This window comes from Vipera berus (assembly GCF_964194415.1).
Source record: "Vipera berus genome assembly, chromosome: 13".
Classification (NCBI taxonomy): Eukaryota; Metazoa; Chordata; class Lepidosauria; order Squamata; family Viperidae; genus Vipera; species Vipera berus.
The window spans coordinates 253,525-270,192 of record NC_138216.1 but is presented as its reverse complement, the minus strand read 5'-3'; the positions used below and the strand labels follow the sequence as shown (position 1 = coordinate 270,192).

Sequence of the window (16,668 nt, the reverse complement as noted above, 5' to 3'; positions counted from 1 at the left end):
AGAATGTGGATAGCTTGGGTTTTGCTGTGGCATCGTGGCTTAAGTGGGCGGGAGGGTACGTTAAGCCATCTTTTCTTTGAACACCTCCCTTCCCGTCCCTGGACACAGACCAACCGGAGACATCACCAGCACTTAGCAAGGTTTTTTGTGTACTTTATTGTCATAATCATCCTCTCTTCTGGAGGACCGGTGGGTCAAGTTATAGCTTATCTTTTTCTGTCTTAAAACTATACTAACATAACAGAGGCAAGGGGAGGGCATCACCCCCAACATAACCTACAATCAAAAGGCACTTTGAAACAGGAAAACACTGATAGCCTGTGCCGTGCGCGCATCAGCTCTCAGCCAAATTGCCCAGCAGGATGCTTTGTGAGTGGGGGGGCCCACACCAGGCATGCATGTGCTTGGGAGGCCAGCTCCCCTGCCCGGGTGGTTCTCGATCCTTGCCACTATGTAGACCATTGAAGGTGTGCCAGGAATCGTCTACAGGGGCTGGCTGCACAAGGGTGGTGTAAAGATGGCACTGTTGCAGGCCCTTCAAAGGGGAGTTCCCTGGGGGAAAATATAGGGGGGATACCGAGATGCCCTTGTCTAAGAACGCAGATGGAAACATGGAGTGACCCACCAATACAAGGAGGGCAGTCAAGAGGTGATCTGGGCCGTTCCAGGAGGAGGGTGGGGAGGAGTGCAGAGCGAATGCTGCTTCTCTGCTGGGCTCTTGAAGCTACTACAGCTGGTGGCAGGGCCTGATTTACGGTACCCTCCCCGGACCCCAGCTATCTCTTGGCCAGTCTTTGACAAGTTCACGGCTTCCTACTGGAAGCATAGCACACCATCTTTCCTCAGATCTGCATAAAGGATGCCAGATTGCCTGGTGCTCTGCTTTCCTAAAAGCAAGGGAGGGAGTATCCCTCCCACCATGAGAAGAGGAGGCTTCGGCAAGGTTTACAGGGCAGAAGCAGTCCAGGACCCAGCATAGACTGAATCTTCATCCAGGGATGGTTTGCTGTCTTCCCGTCCTCACTGCACAGCTTTAATGTAAGAAACCACTTATAGGGGGAATTGCAGAGTTCAGTTCCTCCACGTCAGGGAACGGTCTTGTCAGCAGCACACACAATGGTGTGCCTTGTCATAGAGGCCCAGGAGGGAGGCAGCTGATAGCGCCTCTTCCAGGACTGGCTTCTGAACAGTAGCCAAATGGGGGAGGAAAAGGCCTCTGAGCCACAGGGTGGCGCTGCCAGGGTCCAAAGAAAAAATGGGGGACAAAGGAAGCACCCCAAAGGCAGATGGGAGCAAACTGGGCGCAGTGAGGCCTGCAGGGTGGCTGCCACCACCAAAGGGGTGACAAAAAGAAAGCAGCAGCTTTGGGCAAGATTCCTTCAAGTGGGCTCCCCCAGGTTGTTTTTTTTTTTTTTGAGCTAAAGCAGGACAGAGAAAAGGGGAGCCAGGCTGAGGAGTTCTTGCTGGGAATGAACCAACCAGCGCTGCTTCCTGCATTGGTGGTCCTGTGTCTGTCCTGCCTGGCATTAAGCAGGACAGGGAGAGGGAAGGGCGGAAAGCCTGGCTGCTGCACTGGGAAGCTTCTTATTGCTTTGCTCAGAAGACATGTCCCCCTCCCCTTGTGAAAAGCCCCAGTAGCCATGTGGGCAGGGAGGAACAAATTGAGGGGGGGAGAGAACAGAACTTTCCTGATTCCCAGGAGCAGCTCAGCAGGTCTTCGTCACAAGGAGTCTTGTATCACTTGGTTGGATTGAATGCTGGAAGGTCTCTGGGCAAGCTGGTGTCCCCTTCCAGTCGTCCTCCTTGCTCTTCCCTCCTTAGCTCACCACAGCTTCCTTCAGCAAAACGGAGCCAGCTGGGATTACCACCCAGCCTGGTGGCAGAGCTTCAGCGGTTGCCCCGGAGTTCATGCCAGTGGACAGGTCCAGGACGCCCCCGGGGAGCAGCGAGAGGCTGTCCGTGGTTGTCCGCAGCCTGGCCAGTTTCACTCTCTCACTGGCCTCCTTGCGTCGCTGCAACCCTGCTGACTGGCTGTTGCCGCCAAAGTCACCTTTGATGGGCCGGGCCCTGCTTTCCTGCCCTCGCTCAACACCTGCCTTGGCAGAGGTGCCGGCCAGCAAGGACACCACCGGCAGCCCCAGGCTGCCCACTGGAAAAGGGGAGGCCAGCAGAGGGTTCTTGGCCAAGTTCAAAGGGGCAAGCGTGGGGCTGGGCAGGCCCGCGATGCCAGCCGTGCCCAGCCCGCCGCAGGCTAAGGTGCTGAGATCCAGGGGGGCTTGGGGGAGCGGGAGAGGCAGGCTGTGGCTGCCAAAGAGGGCGGCCGGGGTAGGCACGATGATCTGTGCCCCACTGAGGTACGGCCTGTCGGCCATGAGGGAGGGGTGCTTAGTGGGGGGCTGCAGCTTCAGCAGCTCCTGCTGCTCGCGGGTGATGAAGTGCCCGTGGGCCTTGATATGCTTGCGGAGAGAGCTGGGGTCGGTGTAGCGTTTGTGGCACCCAGGCATCTTGCAGTGATAGGGTTTGTCCACGTAGTGGGTGCGGGTGTGCTTGAAGCGGTCGCTGGAGTTGGAGTAGCGCTTGCTGCAGCCTTCATAGGGGCAGAGATAGGGCTTTTCCCCTGCAGAGGAGGAGGGAGCAGGCTGCTTCAGGGAGGGGGGCATGGCTGGCCTGCCCACCACAACTTTCCTCCCTCTCCCCAGTGGGGCGGGGAGGGGAGTGATTTGGGAAGGTCAAGGCAGGACCCCGCCCCCCCCCAGGCCAGCCATACCACTACCCTCTGCAGGAAGAGTCAGGGCAATTGGAGCCTGGCCCTTGTGGGAGGGCACATCCTGGGGGTCGGGCCTATCTGAAGGGAAGCTTATTGGGGGGGGCTCAATCGGACTCACCTGTGTGGGAGCGGTTGTGGATCTTCAGGTTTTCTAGCCGGGAGAAGCTCTTGTTGCAGGTGGGGCAGCGATGGGGCTTCTCATTGGTGTGCGTACGGATGTGGATCAGCATTTTGTACCTGCAGACCAAAAGCCGTTCACAACAGGGTGGTGGTGGGGGATTGGGGGCCTGGCTCTTTCCACTGCCGTAGCACTTCAACAGCTGGGAGCGCCCGTTGGTCCAAAGTAGCCTCCAAAGACCAAGGGTGGGCTTCTTGCCAGGGCCGTACGAAGTCGGCTCATAGAAGAATGGCTTGGCATGTTGTGGCCTTCGGTGCCTTTGGGCCATGGCTGGGAGGCCAACAAAACGGCCACGGGGAAGCGTGACCAGAGCAGCCTCCGCAGCCATCTCGTGCCCATTGCTGGGCCATGGCCATGGCCTCCCTGCAGGAGGAGCTCCCAGGAATCTGTGCCCCACAGCGGCTGGCTAAGGCAGCCCCACACCCTCCCAGCAGCATGGAAAGGATTACCTGGCATTGAAGCCCCGGCCATGGCGGGCACAACCCTCCCAGTGGCAGCGATAGCCAGCATCCTTCTCTGGCTTCACATGAAAGTCATTGACATGGTCCACAAGGTCTTGCAGGAGATCAAACAGCTGGTTGCACTGTGGGGGGAGAGCAGGGCCTGGGGTCACTGGAGGAGAGCACAGATACCCGGCTTGACACAGGTGGTTTTGAAAGGAGACCCTGCTCACCTTCGACCAGCGGCACACCAGCTGCTTCTGCACAGCTGCATCCAGAGAGAGCCGCTTCTCCTTGGAGGGCGCCAGGAAAGCGGAGGCAGGCAGGTGCAGGGACCCTCCAGAGTTCAGAGGTAGGAAGAACTGGAAGGAGCTGCGGAGGCTGTCAAGATAGCGCAGGGACTGCAGATCCTGGAAGGGGCAGGAGGGGCAGTTGGCTGGCAGCCCATCCCCCCCTTTGAGCATAGCTAGTGAATATTTCTGTTCTGCAAAGGGCAGCAGAAGAGGCCCTCTCCCCAGGCTTGGCGACACAGGAGGGTCTGCCCCGGCTTCCCAGGACAAAGCTGGGAAAGCCTCGTTCTCAAGAGCTGGAAGCAGTCAGCTGCTCAGAAAAGCTGCTGGGTGTGGCCAGGCCAGGGTGAGTCTCTCTGCTTGCCCCCCCCCTTGCTCAGGAGTGTCAGACAAAAAAGAGCCATTGCCAGTGGCCATTACACGCTGCACACGTGACACCCCCTCGAAAGTCTCGGGGGGGGCAGGAACCTCCACAGGCAGAGGGAACACATCAGGGAGATTCAGAAAAGCTTTGGCACACACATGTGCTTCATGAGCCTGACACTCACACGCAAGCTGGTGCAGTTCACCAGCTCCCCATTGCTCTGCCTGTCGGGGGAGGTGGATGTGCTGCCGCTGGGGGTGGAGTCCCGGCCTGGCGGAGAAGGGGACAGGCTCAGGTCAACCGTGGGAGGCGAGGAGAACCGATGGTCTCTCTTGTCTTGGCAATGGGGGTGTGGCTGGAGGCCTGAAAGGGGCAGAAGATAGATCAGAATCAGCAAGTGGGGCACCCCGTCCCCTCCCCTTTCCCTCCAGCAAGGGAACAGCCCAGCCCCCCTTCCCTGCCTGCCACTCACCATCCTGAGGGGAGCCTGGGCCCACTGCAAGGTAGCCCTTGTCCTGCGAGACCGGGTACAGTGCTCGGCCCTTGGTGCTGCCTGGGGCCCAGTCACGCTTCTCTCGCACGGCCGGCAGTTTGGAGACACTCAGCTTGAGGTCCAAGGGCTCGTCCAAGGAATGCATGGGGGGCCAGCAGCGAGGGAGCAGGCTGCTCTGGTCAGCTGGGCTGGACTCGGGCACCCGCCGCCCTGCATGGGAATTGGGAAGGCAGAGATGTCCCACTTGTTTCTGATGGACCCGGTGTTCCAGCCTGTGCTGTTTCCCCAACAGATCCTCTGGCTCTGCCTGCCCCAAAGCTGCTATAGGGAGAATCCACCAGGAGGTTGCCCCCCCTGACTACTTCCGGGGGTGCAGGGGGAGGGTGGGCAAGGCGCCTGGGCAGCCTCTTCCTCTCCACACGGAAAGGTCCGAGGGGGCCAGCAGGTGAAAAATCCTAGCTGCTTGTTCCCTGCCCTCCTCCCGCCTCACCAGCCAATGCCCCCAGGAGATTTTGGGCACAACAGGAGAGGGGGGCAGTTGCAAAAGCAAGGCCACCATGCTACCTTCCCACCAAGCTCTCACTTCGTGGGTGCCAGTACCCCCTCCCCCACAGGAAGGCCTTCCAATTACAAACAGCTGCTCCTTGTTCTTGCTGCAAAGGGAGGGGGGTTCCTGGCCCTGGCTGGGGAAAGGGCAGCAGGAAGGCCTCCCTGGGCACAAAGCAGCCAGGGGCCCGATAAGGAGGGCACAGGGCGACCCTCGGGAAGGAGCCCCAAGCCTTGCTAAATCCCATTTTCAAGGGGGCTGTATGAAATCGGAGCGCCCACTTCACGGGGAGGGGCGGGCCTGGGCACCCGGTGTCTGCCGGGGGCTCCTCTGGAGCCCAGCGACAGTTGCTCTTTGGCGTTGGAGCAGACGCGCAGAGGGCTCGAGGGCCGTTGCTGCGGGGCCGTGCCCAACCAGCCCCTCTCTCCCGATACGGCCCCCCCGCCCGCAGCTCGGCGGCCTGAAGCAGCGCTCCGCGCCCTCCCGGCGAGCCAAGCGGGCCTGCTGCTACCGCGTGCCTCCGCCTTCCTCCCCGCCCCCCAGGCCGGCCTTCCCGAGCCTGCCGAGGGCCGCGGGTCTCCGCTCTCGAGCCCCGCCGCTCCTGACACTCTGCCCGTGCTCAGAGAGCGCAGCGCGCTGCTTGGCTACCGCCTGCCTGACTCGCAGGCGCTCCTTGGGGCGGTTTCGCCCGGAGCCGCGACTGCTGGTTTTCCTCTGGCCGGGCCCCCCGCGCCCCCAGCCGCAACCGAGGGCCGGCCTGGCGCAGGAAGGGGCGGCGTGTGCTTCCCTCCTCCGCAAAGCCTCCGGGCAGGCAGCGAGGGCGCCTCCGGCCGGCGCTCTCCGTGGGCCTGGCGTGCGCGCCCTCCGCCCCCCTCCCCGCCAGGCTCTGGGCGGCACCTGCGAACTCACCCGACCCGGATGGCGCAGGCCGGCTCCTGCTCGCCCTCCCCGCCGGCCTTGGCGCTGGGCCCGGCCAGGCTGCGGCTCAGACATGCTGGAATGCGCAGGCCCCTCCCTGGAAGTGGGGGGGGGCAGGCCGCAGAGGGAGGAAGGCACCGCGGCGAGGCCAGCGCCGAGTCTGCAATGCAGAGGCGGGGGAAGGGGGGGAATCACAACACCGCGTATTTGAGAGGGGGGCAAACATCTTTGCAATCCCCACGCACACCCCCAGACCCCCCCCTCCGCACTCGGCCAGCCTGAGGCCCAGTGGGAAGGGAGGGCGCTTTTGGCACCGACCTACACCCCATTCCTCTTCCTGTGATTTGAGTGAAGAGGGGAGGGCAGCGATAAAGGAGGTGCAGCCTGGCTGGGTGCAGAGCAGCTGGAGGGAAGGATGCAGGTGTTAGGCCCCACTGTGGGCCTCTCCAGGAGGAAGCCCTGGCTTAACCCAGCCCCTACCCTGGCACAGCCGTATCCCACACCTGGTGCGAAGGGGCCTGGATTGCTACCTGCACAGCCACCAGGGCCCACAAGTGAATGTGCACAGAGGAGAGACAAAGGCAGTGTACATAAAGATGCCACTGGGAAAGACCAGAAACCCCCCCACACACACACACAAATACAGGCCACAGCAGGGCAGGCGTGGCTCAGGGGAGCCCTTGCCAACTTCCCAGCACATAAGCCACTGCTGCTGCTCTGCCTCCACCTAACACGGGGGCCCTGCTTGGGGCCCCACCCTATGCCAAGCACAAGCACCACATGGAAAGCCCCCTTTGCCCAGCCCCGGCACCTCCCCCAGGTGGAATGCCCGAGCAGAGTCCAGCCTGCCCCAGAGGCCTCTCGCTCTTCAGTGCCAGAAGCCTTCTGCCAGAAGAGCCTCTTGCCAGCTTCAACCCTGGCTGGCATCAGAAACCAACCCCATGGCCAGGGCCTTATATCTCCTGCTCCTCCAGAGGGCCAGGTCCACACAGCAAGCATTTGGATCAGGGCTCCAGGATGCTTCGGTGGCAACAGCCTAGGGGCCGGGCAGTCTGGGGGAGGCCCTAGTGTAGTGTCCTCAGGATGTGAGCACAGTTTCCCAGGCAGAGAGCCTGGAGCGACGAAGGAGGAGCTGCTGCCCCTGCTGTGTGGAGCAGCCCACTGCCTCCATGGAGTCTGGCCTCCTCCCGCTGCCCCGCCATATTCCAGTGGCCTCTCACTGGATTCCTGAGCTGCTCCCAGGAGCTGAGCTGGGTGGGACACTGGATGGGAAGCAGCTCCCCCGCCCTGCTCGGCGGCAACAGCTGCCAAACCAAACTGGCCCCAGAGCAGAACATTCCTGGGAACAAGCCTTCCCAGAATCCAGAGGAAGTCGTCGTTGGAGAGAGCCGCTTCCAGGAGGGGCCAGCAGGCCTCCCTCCACAGATGTGCAGAGGCACCTAACGTCCCTCCAGTGTTGGCCAACAGGACACTGGGGGGAGGGCGAGAAGGAGCGTCCAAGCCAAGCCTGGCAGACGGACCACAGCCGTCCTGTTGGCAAGACCATCCCCAGCTGTTCTCTTAAGGCTTTGGCGCTTCAAGGGGAGGCTGGATGCCTGGGCATTTGGGGCAGAGCTGCCCCCACCCACTCCATGCCTGGGCGCAGCTCCTTCAACCCTGGCAGACCCACCTCACCACTTCCCTCCTGTACTGACTCATATCAACGCCAGCCAGGCAAGGACTGGATGTGGTCAGGAAGCGGCCAAGAACACAGAGGCAGCCCTTCTTCCAGCCGCCCCTGATTCACAGCAGGCAGGTCCGCTCCAGGACTGGGACTCTCCTTCTTCAGGATTGCCCCACGGGCGGGTGAAGGGCTGTTGCCTGACACGGACCACCCCAGCCTGAAGGAGACCACCTACTCAGCCACCTCTCTGGTGGGGAGGGCAGTTTAAAATCAGCAGCTGGTGCCTCTGCCTGGCTTTCAGCACCAGCCAGGGTGGGGAAGTCCCCCAGGTGGTCTCTTTGCTGAGGGGCTCCAGGCTCAGGACTATACGGAGCAGCAGCTGCACATTTTAACCAAATCACAGGTCACTAGTGCTCCTCAACTTCAGGTGGTTCTGCCTTTTTCTACTCTCCAACCCCTCAGAATATATATCAGGAAAATAACGGAACTACCGATGACCTAGCAGATCAATGGATTATAGCTCATTAAACCTTTGGAGTAAATATGTACACCAGGGTGTATTCCTTTTTATTTATTCATATTTATCTTATTTTTCCAGTAAAACAGAGTGCAAGGCACCTATAATTAAATACCAGCAACTTCCATCTAGTTACCTGTTCTTCCTCTCCGTGAAACAGGACTAAAACATCAGCACTTGAGATAAGCAAAAAGCACGAAGCCACAGCTGTTGAAATAAACACCCAAAGCCCATCTAGTCGGGATGTGGGGGAGCAGGACACTGGCAGAACCTTCCGACGGAGTCTCCAGAGGTCCCCCAAACATGCCCCCACCCACCAGCAGGAAGTCAGAGTTGGCTCTGTCCAGCTGGCCCACCTAGGAGTTTTCCTCCCACTCAGCTGCAGGTGCTCCTTCACTGGGGCCCTGCCTGCTCTGGCCAAAGCGCACTCCTGGCTGTGATCCGGGCACCTAGCAGGTCCCTCCCAATCTGTGCAGCGCAGCTCCAACGTCTCGGCTGTGGGGAGGCCCACAGAGCTGGCTGAAGGCTGTCCCAGTTGGGGAAGCCACAGGTGAGATTCAAGCTCCCCAAAACCCGCTATGGACGGTGCCTGGGGCAGGGATCTACTCAGTTGGCAGTAGCCCCTCTGCTCAGCGGCCAGCTCACCTCCCTTCCAGTGAGAGCAGCTCCTTTGCTGCCTCTCTCATTTCCAAATGTTCTGCAGGCCAAAACATCTGCCCTCACCTCGCCCCCCCCCACTTTGTCCACCCGAGCGCAGCTCTGCTTCCTTGGAAGCAAAAGAGCAGATGGCAGCCTGGATGACTACTTCCCCTGGGCAGCTACCAGGCCCCAAGAGGTCTGTGGAGACACATTTGTGACGCAAAGTCAGCCTAAAGGAGGGGGTAGGGGGAAAGGGGGAAGGAGACCACCGTGCCCCAAGCCTTTGAGTGAGGGGGAGCCCTGGGAGGACTCTGAGTGAGGGGCAGCCCTTGGCAGCTCCTGCCCTGGCAGTCTGGCAAGGCCGCTGGCAGCCTTTTTCTCTCTCCTACCCCTTCTGGAAATTGGAGGCAGCTGGACACGTGGACCTGCAGCCTCTTCGGAGAAGGTGAGAGGGGCAATCCTGCACTGACCAGTGCCCCAAGTGTGCTCACGGTCAGCCCCTATCTTTAGGGAAATGCATTCATACAGTGTGAGATCCTGAGAATCACCCAGAGCCCCCAGAGTCAAAAGTAAGGGGGCCCTCCAATGGCAGGAAAACTATCAAGGGCATGGGAGACAATCAAGCCCCACCAGTCTCCATCGTTGAAGGTCTCCAGCACGATGAGAAAGGGTTATTGGGCTCCTTAGGTTCCCCTAAGGGTTATTGGGCTCCTTAGGTTCCCCTGCCCCCATCTCAGCCAGACGAGCTCCCCCTAAGGGCATCCCTACTGCCCCGCCTGCCCTCCAAGCTGCTGCTCCTCGCTGCAGTGCCCATTCAGCCACAGGCAGTGGGCAAGAGGTCAGCCCTGGCCAAGGAAAGGGAAGGTAGACAGGTTGAAGGGTTGGTGAGGAGCCAGAGAGACAGGTGGGGTAGTTTCTGAGAAGGCCTCCCTCAACAGGCACAGGTCTCATGAGCAGAATTTTCCTCAGAAAGGGGGGGGTGCAGAAAATGCCAGTGCTGTGGGAGACACCCGATCAGGCTGGGAAGGGTGAGGGCTCCTGGGGGGTCAACCCTGTAGCCCTCTGCTCAGATAAAGCTGGGAAGGGTGTTGACTGGAAGGGGAAGGGGAGGCAAGGTCAAGCCCACCTCCCACTCTGGTAAAGTTGCCTGGCCTTGGAGCCAGAGCAGCCCCTGTGTCCAGCGCAGGCAATGGCTCTCCCTGGCAACTTCCCTTCTGGGGTGCAACTCCTCACCATTCCCAAAGGTTTTTGGGTGGCAGCACAGAGTTCAGGGGCCGCATCCAGGTTTTCCTGCTCTCCGGCGGGCTACTGCTCTGCTGCTATGGCATGCTTGGGTGGCTGTCAGCAGGGAGGGGCAGGACATTCCTGCTGGCTCCCCAACAAACCGCAGATCCACCCTCTTGATCAGACCCCCCACTTGCAGGCCTTGGTCCTTCCTGCTGGGCCAGCCCTGAAAACCCCCTTCTAGCTGGAAGATCTGCGGCCCACAGCTGGAGGAGACCAGGAAGGGGGGACCCCTGCTTGCTGGAAAGGGGATCCCCATCGCCAGTCCCAAGGACCTTGAGGAAGAGCTAGCCCAGAGCTCCCTGAGTTCCCGTGGGGGCTGGGGGAGCCCCGGCCCTACGGTTTCTCCTTCCCCCTTAGGCTGGCCTGGAAGGATCATTTCAAGCTGGGGGGGGCGGCTTTGCTCAGGCCGAGGGTGCGCAGCCCGCCGATCGCGGTCCGGGCAGCCTCCCCGGTCTTTCCACGAATAGCCATGGGTGCAAAGGCAAGGCCCGGGGCAGGGGCGTCGCGCGCTCAACGCCGGGAGCTGAGGTTCCCAAGCAAGCAAGCGAGCCAGAGAGGGGCGGCGGGCAGCGGCCGGAGGGATAATGGCTTCCAGCAAAGGGCAGGCATGTTTTGCCATCACGACGGCCTCCCCCATTTCGGTCCGATCCATCGTTTCCCAACCCAACCCCGGGCTCCAAAGGCGCCACCTCCCTCCCCGACCGACTTCTCGCCTGCGCCCCCGTCGCCTTACCTTGGCGCTGGCCGGGTGTCGGAAGGGAGGGAGGCGTCTCGGCGCGGCTTTGTGCGCGCTCCCGGTGGCTTCGCGGAGGGGCGCGGGAGCGGCGCTGGGGCTGCGCTCTTTGCGGAGTCCTGGAAGGCTTTCACCTGTGGGAGCGACCTCCGGGGGGCGTCTCGCCACTCCGCCTCGGCCACCCCCACCGGCACCGATGGGGCGCACCGCCGCAACGCCACATCTGCGCCTCGGCAGGGAGGGCGGGCGCAGAAGATGCCGCGCGAGCGAGGGCGGCGGCGGGAGAAGCGAAGGGGAGGGTCTCTCCGGCTCCCCTCCCCCAGCTTTGGGCAGCGGGGGGGCGAGTCCAGCGCGGATGGAGGCGGCGCCTGCTCGAGGGGAGGGACGGGAGGCGGAGGCGGCGAGGGCGACCGGCCCCTTCCCCTTGTTCTGATCGTCGACCTCCGGCTGCGGATCTACGGAAGAACGCTCCGCTTTCCGCGCCAAGCTGGGCGGACCGGCACCCCCGCGCTCTCTGAGCGGGGGAGGGGGGCAGCGCGCCAGCCTTCCTCTTCCGCCGGCGGGGAAGAGCCGGGACAGGCGAGGATCACAGGGCCGAGGCCGCCGGGTCGAGCAGCCGTCGCGCTTGGCGCCCTCCTCGCCGGTTTCCTAAGGGTCGCGCCCGGCCCGCTGCCTTTCTGGCAGAACGGGCGGGCGGGCAGGCCCTGAAGGAAAAGATCGACGGCCGAGTCCGCTGTGGGATTTGCCCCCTTCACCTTCGGGCGCAGGCCGGCCGTCTCGGCCGTTCCCTGCGTGCGCCGCTGTCGAGAAGATGCTCAGATATCCGATCCCTCGCCCGCCCGCCCGCCCGCCCGCCCGCTGCGGAGGGAACCTGCTGCCCTCGCCCGGCCCGCCGCCTCTGGGCGGCTGACTTCGGGCCACTCCGCCCGGCAACCCAGGGCCAGGCCCCGGCGGACGGTAGCTCCCCTGGCGCAGACGGCAGCACGGGCGGCGGCGGTTCCTTCCGGAGGTGGAGGCGGCACCACCTGCCCAGATAGGAAGCGCGGGGTCCGGAGCGGCGGGCGGAGCTTCTCGTGCCTGCCCGAGCGGAGCGGGGACGCCCTTGCCGGCCAGGGTGGAGGGTCTTCGTGGCGGCTATGCCGGGCCACCGACTAGCTGGGGCGGCCCCTTCGCGCCGGGCTTGGGATGCGGCGACGCAGGCAGGGAGTTCCCCGAGTTCTTCGTGGCAGGCCACCTTGGCGCCCTTCTTCCTCCGTTTTATGAAAGGCTGGCAGCGGCTGGCTGGCGTCCGGACTGATCATCCGGAGGCCCCCGGTCGCCAAGCGGCCCCTTCCGGAAAAGGCGTCCAGGTGCGGCGCAGCGAAAACCGCTTTCTCTGTTTGCTCTCCTTCCTTCCGCGGGGCTCCTCAGCGGCACCGGGCAACCCGGCCTGGCGAGCAGGAAGCGCTCAGATCTCCGCCTGTCTAGACCTCCTGCTCCTCACCCCGGGCCGCCCATCTGCGCCTCTCGGGATGCCTCGGGCACCGTCTTTCCTGGCCGAAGCCAGGTGCCACTGGGACTCTGCTGGCCACGGGGGCGGGGGGGGGGAGCCCTTCCTCTTCTTTGGCAGGGAGAGGCCTGGCCTGGCAGAAATCCCAAGGACTAAGCCTGCTCTCTAGTCCGGATGGAGAAGTTCCCCAAATGCCACAGTGCAGCAATTCCCCCTGGTGCCCCCTCCCCCCGGCCCAACTTCAGAGACTAGGCACCTGTGCAGAACTGGAGGCCCAGCACTTCCTTGGAAGCGTCATTGTGGTACCTTCCCCATTTTGGAGCATCTGCTGGGGGCTTCACGGTGAGTCATGTATCCTTCCTGCCACTAGAGGACTGCTAAGCCTGACCCCAGCATGGCAGACTGGGTACGACCCAGGAACTGGGCTTCTCCAGTGGTTTTCCTTTGCAGACTCTGGCACTCGCCCTCAGTACTGCAAGCCAATAAGTAGCACACGATGCAACTGTCACCTGCCATTTCTGTTTCAATGCACAGCCTTTTGCCACAGAGATTTAGGATCAGGTGCAATATTTCTTCTAGCTGGTCTTCACAACAACTTGGTGAAGTAGTTTCTGGCAGGGGTCACCTGACTGTCATGCTCAGGCTATCTTTGGGGCCTGATCCAGTGCTAGGCATTGGATAAGAATTGTCAACATAACTAATTTCCCCAGACAACTGCTTGAGGAAAGCACCCCAGACCCCCTTGCACATTCCCTAACAATTGAGTCATCGTGTTTCAAGGTGTGTGTGCGCAGGGGGGGGGAGCTGAAATTGATTCATTGAAAACTGAGTTGGACTTGGTGGCCTCCAGTTTAAATTATTTCATTGTTTATGTATGGGTCTGTCTTTGTCCAGCACAAGCTGCTAATCCCAAGCAAAAAAAAAAAAACCAGGACAGTAGTTGGGGGTGTGCTGGTAACAATGGCTAATGCTTTGCCATCAGCCTACATCAAACAACTCTTCCGGAAGGCCTTAGGAACAATTGCTCTTAAGACCCGTTTCCCAGCTGAGCTGTGCCAGAAGAGGGTGGGGACAGGACTGCAGCTTTTTCAGCACCTGCAAGAAGACGGCTTGCTCACTCAAGTGAAAAAGCTGAACCCTTTGCACTTTTCCCTCTTGTTGCTAAAATTGTTCTTATGTGCCTGTGATGATTCCTTCTGGGTTTTTTCTCTGCTCTGCCTTCCCGGCACCTTGTATTTTATGTTTGTGATTTGTGCATCGTACAGAGAACTTCAGATCCAGTTCAGTTTAAAATGGGAGAAAGCAAATAAACTCTGAAACTAGTTGGCTGTGCTGTATTCTCTTAGCCAGAGTTTTGGCCCCTGGCCCCTGTGGGACAGACCTTCCTCAGCAACAGCACTGGGGTGGGGTGGGAGGGAACACCGCGCATTTCCACAAGTGATTTACTCCTCCAACTCTTTCTGGGACACTCTGCCTCTAACAAAGACAAGTTTTCTATTGCTCCTTACTGTAGGGAACTGAAATGCTCTGGGCCAAAGGTTGGGGGATGGGCCCCAGAGAAAAGGGTCTGCCTCCAAATGCATATTGGGAGGGACCCCTGGAGTCAGGAAACCAAGTTGGGGCCAAGATGTCTTGAGCAGTCTGCCTTTCGTAAGGGAGCCTTCGCTTGTCCCAGAGGCATCTTAACCTCAGTGTGGCCCACTGCAATCTGTCGTCCAGTGCCTGGGCTACCCCGTTGGACTCCTGCCCTCTCTGAATGATAGGCACTTGGTTCTATGCTGCTGGCCACCTCAGCCAGTCCTTGGCCCTGGTACCCTTAGCTGTGGACATGCTTGACCCCCTTTGTTGCACCGAGAACATCTTTGGTCTGTTCTTTTACTCAGGGCTTTTTTTCCCATAGAACGCTCAGAACGGAGTTCCGGCACCTTTTTTGGATGGAACCTTGTAGGGTAGGCAAGGCGGGTTGTATGACACGTGTGAGTTCCGGCACCTTTTTCTTTTACCAAAAAAAGCACTGCTTTTACTCCAGTTTAGAAAGGAAGCGAAGCAAGGCCTGGGCAAAAAGACCCATACCTGCTTTCAGAAGGGAGATTGGCTATTAAAAAAACGGTGGTCACCTGCAGACCTGGGGAAGATTGCAGGTAAATAAGCCAGGAACCGCATCTTGTGTTGATGACTGTCAGGCCAGGGATGCACTCAGCTCAGCTGCCAGCTGCCCGTTGGCAGGATTGGGGCAAGAATGTTTGTCCTGTTTTGGCATCCCTTTCTATGGGGCAAAGAGGAAGAGAAGATGTAAAAAGGAAAGCCAGACTTGTTTATTTATTTATTATTTATTAATTAATTTTATTTATATACCGCCCTTCTCCCGAAGGACTCAGGGCGGTGAACAGGGCAATACATGTTAAAAGACAAAATACAAAAATTTAAAAAAGATTAAACAAATGCCCACAGCTCTTACAATAGGTTAAAACACATTAAAAGTATGTGTTGACCTTCAGTCTTGGAAACTGTAAACGTGCAAAATGCAAACTGTACTCAATCTGGGTCAGTTCAGTTCAAAGGAATGGAAGGAGCTGCCCTTTGACTTCCTGACCCTCCCACCTCTTTTGCAGTTCAGGGCTGATTCTCAACATGCTCTCCATGTGGAGTGTGGCTTCTTTGGTTTTGGCTAGCAGGGTGTGATCCCATTGGGGCAATGGTCTTGACTATGACTAAGGGTTCAGATTCTGCCACAGGGACTAACCAGGTCACTTGTCACCCTGGTTAGATCCAGTGCTGTTGCTGTCACACACAGGCTCAGACTGAATTCAAGAGTACTCCAGCTGCAGGTTCATCTCCCCTTCAGGCCCACAGCCCAGCCTTCCCTTCCTTGTATCTTCTCTAGGAAGGAAGAGGCACCAACGTTGGTGCTGGCAGAGCCAGTTCCCCCATGGGCTTTTCTAGTGACCGAGACCACATTCCTCTGCCTGCATGGGCCGGGTGCCCTCCCCAAGGCCAGCACTAAGACTTAAACTGCACGCAGCCATAATAGTGACCATTGGGCTTTGCTTCTCATTGGCTAATTTGACAAAGCATATGGCATGAAACCAGCCAGAATGGTGGGAGTGACTGGGCTATGTCTTCCCACAGCACTGAGATAGTTTGCCTTGGTTAGCTGGTCGTGTAAATGTAATCGAAGTGCTGGGTCATTCAAGTTAGAAGGAAGCTTAATTCACCTTGGCTTAGTGTTTTGTGGGAGCCTGGCCAGAAGGTGCCTTTGGTCACTTCTTCCCTGGGGGCGGGTGGAGAAGGTGGCAGTGGAAGGCTGAGCGGTGAGCACTCCGGTGCAGTTGCAGTCAAGAGGTAGGCACCCCTGTGGCCTGCTCCATCCACCATGTTGTGGCCAGAGCATAAGACTGCCAGGCTAAAGAAGCCCATGAGAAGGGGCCCAGGTAATCCCTCAGCAAAGAGGGTGGCCCCAGGGCAGGTGTTGCCTGGTTCATCAAGGGCCAGCCACCAGCAGGCAGGCAGAGTGTAGTGAAGCTTCTCCAGCCCTTCCAGCGAGTGGCTGGCCTTGTGCAGTGCTTGGAGGCCACTTCAGTGCTTGATTTGCCCGGCACAATAAATTTGATGGTGCTTGGCCTGGCCCACTCCTTAAGCTGGTTGTTTGCATAAATTGCATGGAAATTGATCCCTATTGCAAGTTCCAGTCAAGACAGAGGTCCATGTCCAGTCAGCTGTGTGGGACTACAACTCCCAGCATCCCTATTTGGCCAAAGCAAGGCTTCCCCAGGAGCAGCTGGCCTGGCTCTGCAGCCCCTGCCTGTCCTCCGCCACAGCCTTAGGGCTGAACCAGGCAGGCCCCCGGCAGTCAGTCAGGGAGCACCAAAGACCCCACTTCTCGCCCCTTCCTCCCGGAGACGCCGGGTTGTGGCAGCCGCTTTGGGGAGCAGGGCAGCAAGCCCAGCCTGGCCGGGAGGAGCCGCGCTCTTCCTCGGCCACTTCGCCCCCCTCGGAGGCGGCATTCCCCACCTGGGGGCCGTTCCCCGCCCCTTCCCCGCCGCCAAGACCCCCGAAGCGAGGCAGGCGGCTGCAGAGCCAAACCGGGTGCCCCTGAAGAAGTCTTGCTTTGGCCGAACAAATTTTCCAGCGCTCGGTCAGCGCAGCGCTCGGGCCGGGCCGGGCCGGGCCGTCCTTCAGCGGAACTGGCGGCCGGCGCCGCTCCTTCGTGCGGCAGGCGGGAGGGCGGCGCGGGAGCCGCGGCGAATCGCCCTTTGTTTACATGGGCCGGTGGCTGGCGGAGGCGGCGCCGGCGGAGGGAGGGAGGGAGGCAGGCAGGGAGGCGGGCGGGAGGGAGGCAGCGC

General features: G+C 60.1%; 1 protein-coding gene across 2 annotated transcripts; it reads right to left on the bottom strand.

Moving 5' to 3' along the window:
• Positions 1-1,398: 1,398 nt before the first annotated feature.
• On the bottom strand, positions 1,399-11,024 carry GLIS2 (GLIS family zinc finger 2). 2 transcript variants are annotated; one of them, XM_081338214.1, is made up of 7 exons: positions 10,837-11,024; positions 4,512-4,742; positions 4,224-4,402; positions 3,619-3,795; positions 3,395-3,528; positions 2,886-3,004; positions 1,399-2,617 (listed from the first exon to the last, which is right to left on the bottom strand). In XM_081338214.1, exons 2-7 carry the CDS (start codon positions 4,675-4,677, stop codon positions 1,818-1,820), a joined length of 1,575 nt encoding a protein of 524 aa, XP_081194340.1. In that variant the 5' UTR covers positions 4,678-4,742; positions 10,837-11,024; the 3' UTR covers positions 1,399-1,817. The 2 variants fall into 2 exon arrangements, with proteins under 2 accessions (XP_081194340.1, XP_081194339.1); XM_081338213.1 differs by lacking the exon at positions 10,837-11,024 and adding an exon at positions 5,989-6,048.
• Positions 11,025-16,668: the final 5,644 nt, after the last annotated feature.

Bases quoted from the DNA above. Each gene is read 5' to 3' on its own strand.
- GLIS2 (XM_081338214.1), bottom strand. From the start codon at position 4,677: ATGCATTCCTTGGACGAGCCCTTGGACCTCAAGCTGAGTGTCTCCAAA. The intron at 3,796-4,223 runs GTGAGTGTCAGG...TGCCCCTTCCAG, and splicing joins TGAACTGCACCAGCTTGCGT to GATCTGCAGTCCCTGCGCTA. The intron at 2,618-2,885 runs GTGAGTCCGATT...CCTCCTCTGCAG, and splicing joins CCACAACCGCTCCCACACAG to GGGAAAAGCCCTATCTCTGC.